Consider the following 6,000-nt stretch of genomic DNA (forward strand, 5'->3'; position numbering starts at 1 on the left):
GGAAAAGCTCTACTATCGTGTCTCTGTTGGAGATCACAGGCCGAGCAGCAGGAGAGACTGAGGCTCTGACTGGGATCAGCTGAAGAGAAGGAGTCAAAGGGCTGACACCAGCTCTTCTTCTTCTTGCTGCTGCTCAGCCTGTGTTTGCATCAGCAGGAGTTGGATTTCAGGGACGAGCGGATCCCTCCTTCAAGATGCAGAGCACTGAAGACAACATGAGCCAGTGGGGCCTTCTCACAGTCTGAACACATGGTGAGTGTGAGAGGTGGAATCAAGTGGAACGACAGAATGGGATCACATGCTTTGAAAAATGTGTAAACTATGAACTGTACCTGCTTGGAGAGCCAGAGCTCCGAGCTTTCTTCATGTCTCTGGAAAGGAAGTCAGAGTAAAATGTCTCACTGGTGGGAATTGACAAAAAGCAGGGGGGGGGGGGGGGGGGGGGGGGGCAGATACAGTATCATCACATCATAATCACATATCTTCTCCTGGAAATCAGTTTTTTGTTTCATGGCAGCAACACAAGTGGGAAGTGTTTGAGGAGTTTCCAAACCGAGTCATCTGTCATTTAATGAAGTGCTTATTATGTTGTTTATTTTAACACGCCACCAGGGACACCACCCCCGCCCCCCGCAACAAACCCCTCAATTCTAACCAATATGCAGGAGCGGGAGCCAGAGGTCTGGCAGCGGAGCCTGGACTCGGAGTCCAGGCCTGAGCTGAGCTGCCCCTCGACTGGGCAACGTGTTGGCTCGTCCAAATCAAACCAAACCAGGATCCACAGCCCTGGAGGGCAGCTGGTGTAGTACCAGAGCTCACCTGCAGGGTCGACACGGAGCCACGTGCTCGTCGTACCCAGAGAGAATACGGAAACAGTCCAGCAGATGTTCTGAGGTTTAACCAGGTTTTCTTTGAGCCAAATAATTACTAAGTTTCATTTAACTGACAAAACAGAGATGTTTTACAAAAGACAAACTGAAAACCCTTTTCCCTGAATTTCAACTTTTATAGAAAATGCTTTTCCTGAATAACTAAACATCAACACGAGAGAAATGCACCAAAACATTAACCATATTATTCACTTAATCAAATGGACTAGAAGCAGTTTTACTACTTTTAATTTGCCTTAGACGTGCTTGTCTGTTGAATATGTCACAACATTAATGTTTGCAACACTTCCTGTAGCCGTTTCAAAGTAAAACTGAAGAACTGTAACGAGGTTTGATCAAATACAAACTTTGCAAAAAGCTCTTCACTAAAGTTTGAGATGTAAATGTGGAGCATTATGTTGAATTGCAAAGCTGAGACAAAAGCCCATCGTCCATGGATTTATACAATTTAGCAATAAATATGCACAGTACTTTCATAGTCATTATGTAAAAACCCAAGGACACACACACACATACACACACACACATACACACACACACACAGACACACACAGACTTACCGTTACACAGGCTCCAGTGGTCGTGTCACACACAGTCAGGATGGAGATGTTCTGGGCCCGGTTCAACCACCTCACAGAAGTCTTGGTCTTGCTGATCCACTTCACCATGGACACATAATGTTCCCTGTGGAAAAACATATTTAATATATCTGTGAAACTTATGGATGTTAATAAAGAAGCCAAAGACACAAAGCATTTTAAGATCAGGTTACAACAGAGTTTCCGTTTGAGCGTCACAGCATGGGGTCGCATCCTCTCACCGTAGCTTCAGGGTCTCTGGAGGCATGAGCTCCAGCGTGTGCGTGGGCCCGTAGAGATTCACCACATAGAGCTTCACCACCGGGTTGGGTTGCCCAGCCTGTGTGTGGAAGCAGGGGTTCAGACTTGAGTCGAAAGGTCACATGATCAAAAGTTATTAATAATAATAAAAGAAAAAAGTGTTTTCTCTCTCACGAGCAACAGATGAATAATAAAACTCTGCTGAAGAACATTGAAGAAACATTTTACTGAAGCAAATGAAAATCACGGTCGGAGAAAAACAGGCGTTTACATTCTGTCAATCGACTCATTTGAACGATGCTGTGCCAACAAATCCATCCCTCAGAAAAGTGTCACTCTGTGGAGATCAGAGCTTTAAGATGATGAATGAATCCTGGAGGTTAATTTGTTTCTGTGTGTCGTCGTATGAAAGCACAGACATGAGGATTGGTGTTTTCCACGTCCTTCACTGACCTTGGGGTACGGGTACTGCTTCCCTTTGGGGTACGCCATGCCGGTGAAGCGAGGCAGAGCCATGTTGGGCACCAGGCTGTCGTTGAGCACCAGGAAGGCCAGCCGCTCTCCGTCAGGCGACCACCAGTGGGCCACGTGGGTCAGAAGGATCTCCTCTGGGTGGAGGGAGACAAAGAAGAAGCTTCTTTAAGAACAGAGCAGAGAGGAACACACAATGAGTTACACAACTAAACACAACTATTTTAATTAAAACAGCTTAAATCCGAGATAATTCCGTGGTTTCCTGAACAATAAGGACAGATTGCTTTACTGTGTATTCTAATCTGATATTGATCAAATAACTATCTTGTACATGTACCCTCTTTTGTTGAGCTGTTAAAACTAACATGTTACTTCTATATTCCAGTGGGTTTAAATTATAAGTGGTGAAGTGTGTTCTCATTGTCATGTAGCAGAAAATGCAGTGTTGTGTAATCCTTAATATAACTCACACTCCCCGAGCACAGAAGAACCAAATCAACTGAAGTGGGCAAAAAGAAAAAAAGGCTCCTATAACAAAGGAGGTATTACATCAAGTTCTATTTCGGGGTCAGCCATCACCGGCTGCGAAATTATTATACTTCACAAATGTAATTAAGAACAAGGCAGAGAAAAAAGACGACAAAACAGCAGCTCAGTCACTGTGGTCGCTTTTCCTTTCAGATTTAAAGATTTACATAATTCCCTTGTCTCCAGAGACGGGTGGGGGGGGGGGGGGGGGGGGGGGGGGCAAAGGGCCTGAGTGGGAGCAGGAGAAATTTGCACGAGAACAAACACTATGAATATTTAATCACTGTCTCTCTTTAAGGTAAGGCTTCTAAACACAAGCATTTTAGGTTTAATGAGACAGTCTGTCAACACATAGGAAATTATTAATTATCAGTGAAGTTCAAACAATCTCCAGGAAGAGATCTGAACCCAAGCTGTGTACCTTCATAGAGCCAGTCGGCTATTCCATTGAAGATGACCCCCTCCTTCCCAGAGGACGTGAGTCGGAGGGAGTTACTCTTCACATCGGATTGGTAGTAGATGTTATTCTCAAATATGTAGATCTGGGGAAACACAACTCGTCACAATGAGGAAACACACACACAGGAAGGGATGCAGGATGTGCACAACTTTAACACAACACTTTAAATTGCCAACAACAAAATCATATGGTATATCCATGAAAGTCAGTGAATTGTACAGCATGTGAAGCGAGACAGTGTTGATGTGACAACCAGGCTGAGTAGGTTTGGTCATTCCGGTTACTTTTACCACGACCAGGTTATATTCAGGGTTATAAAGAAACTCCTGGACAGATTCAGGATCTTTCAGGAGTTGTTTCTTTATCATCATGTGACAGAGAATAATTCATGAATCTTGATTAAATAATCGTGTATTAGGGACTGGTATCTATGAGCGTGTGCAATTTGGTTTAGAGCCTAATACAACTTGGATCTATCAGATTTAAATGTGCCGGCCTGTCGGTGGAGGTTCACTCTCTCATCTCGTTCTCCACTTGCCTCAGGTCAGGGACAGCCACCACCCTAAAGAGTGGAACCTACTGTTTAATGCCTTTGTTTCTGGGATACAAGCCAGAAGTGTAATGGACTCAGCTGTTGTCTAAACTCGGTTTGTATCGGTCTATATAGTTGTTTACATTTGGAAAAACTTACACCATTAAATGTCCAAATGAGCTTTTAGCAGCTCCGGACTGCAAAGTTCTCCGTTCAGACAATTATCACTTTGTAACTGTGACATGGGCGGAAACTTAAAAAGTGCTGAGTCGCAGGGAAGTTTCAGGGAGCAGAGTTCTTCTTTGAGTGAAAAGATTTCTCATGATATTGATGTTCATTATAAAAGTGCTCCTCACATTTATTTTGTATTTCTTTTTACTTGAAATAAAACAGTAATGAGTCGATATGTATTCATAACATCTTCCCTGAGTTATGTTGTCTGGAACACAAACACCACAGAGTCCGTCCCTCAAAGTTACACAGACCAAAGTTTGTCTCTGATAGAAACGGAATCTGTCCTCAGCTTTAACACAGAGTCAGAGGTCTGTGGCCTCATGTGCTCTGACATCAATAGAATCACAGTCTCACAGTCAGCAGGGATTCTGCTGCCGGACACAAGGCATCAGGATATCATCAGTCTAGAAGACACACTGGGCTAAAAGTTCCATAAAAAGTGGGATTCAACCACAGACACACTTCAGATACAACATCTGCAAGAAGGAAGCTCTCCACTGAAATGTGAAGATTCATTTTGAAACCTGAGGCGTGAAGATAATCAGCCACGGGAGGTTTTATTAGGATCTCTTGGTGATATGGAACTTGGAAATACACAAAGGCACCAATATAATTTTTAGATTCATTGCTTGCTGTCATATTACTTTAATTAAAAACAGTATTTAAACCAAGGCACTTAAAAAAAAGATAGTTCTGAGTGAGTTCACATTGAGGAACCTTCTGTATCTGAGAGTTTTTCAACCTGTACATTATTCACTCTTTGACAAACCAACAGATTAGTTTGATGTTGAAGAAAATTAAAACATGCTGTGGCCCTCAATCAAACCCTGAGAGGTTTATTCATCTGAATATTGAAGATGATAACATCCTCAGGACGTGTCAGTCACACTGTGCACATCAGGTCTGCGTACGATTCTAAGAAAGTATTAAACCTATAATACTCTGATTACCCTCTGACCACAGATAAGAGTATCCACACAAGAAAATGGGTGTACTTATTGTTTTTAAATTAAAATATGATTAAAGCGGATCAAACCAGATGAATTAGAGCTACAACATAATTACATTTCTTTAAACTGGGAGAGCTCATTACCGTGTTACTTAGTGTCACCGTCTGTGTCCAACCCTTAAGACTGATGGACACTCTCATTTTCTACACGATCCTGGCATCTTCCCAGTGAGAATAAACTATCGCCAAAATAATGACTCTGCTCACTTACAGCCTCCTTCAGGAAACACACGTCATGTTCGTTAAGATTTGTGGCTAATGATGCTGCTCGAGAGCTGAGAAGCCTTCACATCTCTCCAGCTCTCCTTATCCCCCTAATGGCTTCCTTCTGGAGCTCACTTACGTTACTTATGGCTCTAAACAACCGAGATGGCACCAGTTTAAACTGAAATCCTCTCGCCTGGTCACACTGGTGTTATTGTTATTATTATTAAAGAAGTTCAGCTGCGTGTATCAACACATTTTACTAAAGCATAAACCATCTTAATATCAGAATGTTCCAGCTGTACATGTGGGTGTGTAGTCTTTGTGTTCATGATAGCATATGAATGACTTTTCTGTCAGAAGTGTAGTCGGGGTCATTGTGAGTAATGTGCCTGACGGCTCCTCAGGATCCTTCACTGTATTCTCACCAGTTGTTGGCCTTGCACCCCCCAGGCAGCGTACTGCAGCACCGAGTTCACCACCTCGGGGGGGTCCAGCTCCCAGACCTCCCTGCGAAGAGAAGATAACAAGCAAAGTCATCACTACCTTCCATCAGGGAGTAAAGAGGACCACTGCATTGCATGTTATCATGAGAATAGAGGAATAAACTTTATTTATTGAATGCGTTTTAGTCCTGAGGGAAATACGGGGATCATGGGCCTGGGTCCAAGTCGGGTTTAGAGGTGACATCATTATTCTCTGGTTTTAATAAGCAATGAGATGAAAAGAAGAAAATGCCAGAGAGGTGCTCACAAAAAATTCAATCTGTCAGAAAACTTCCTCGAATAAAAAAGGCAAATCTCCTCAGCTGCATGAATGTTAATCCTGTC

The 6,000-nt window shown here is 42.9% G+C and overlaps 1 protein-coding gene across 1 annotated transcript in view; it reads right to left on the bottom strand.

The window, feature by feature from the left end:
* LOC133967722 (inactive dipeptidyl peptidase 10-like) overlaps positions 1-6,000 on the bottom strand; it is a 77,526-nt gene that overhangs the window by 11,134 nt on the left and 60,392 nt on the right. Inside the window, exons 7-12 of the mRNA XM_062403350.1 lie at positions 5,599-5,680; positions 3,153-3,273; positions 2,183-2,337; positions 1,711-1,808; positions 1,451-1,574; positions 333-371 (exon numbers count right to left, since the gene is read on the bottom strand). Of these exons, the coding sequence (XP_062259334.1) occupies positions 333-371; positions 1,451-1,574; positions 1,711-1,808; positions 2,183-2,337; positions 3,153-3,273; positions 5,599-5,680 (619 nt within the window). The remainder of the gene's footprint in view (positions 1-332; positions 372-1,450; positions 1,575-1,710; positions 1,809-2,182; positions 2,338-3,152; positions 3,274-5,598; positions 5,681-6,000) is intronic.

The sequence above is a fragment of the Platichthys flesus genome, chromosome 13 (assembly GCF_949316205.1).
Source record: "Platichthys flesus chromosome 13, fPlaFle2.1, whole genome shotgun sequence".
In the NCBI taxonomy this organism is placed as follows: domain Eukaryota; kingdom Metazoa; phylum Chordata; class Actinopteri; order Pleuronectiformes; family Pleuronectidae; genus Platichthys; species Platichthys flesus.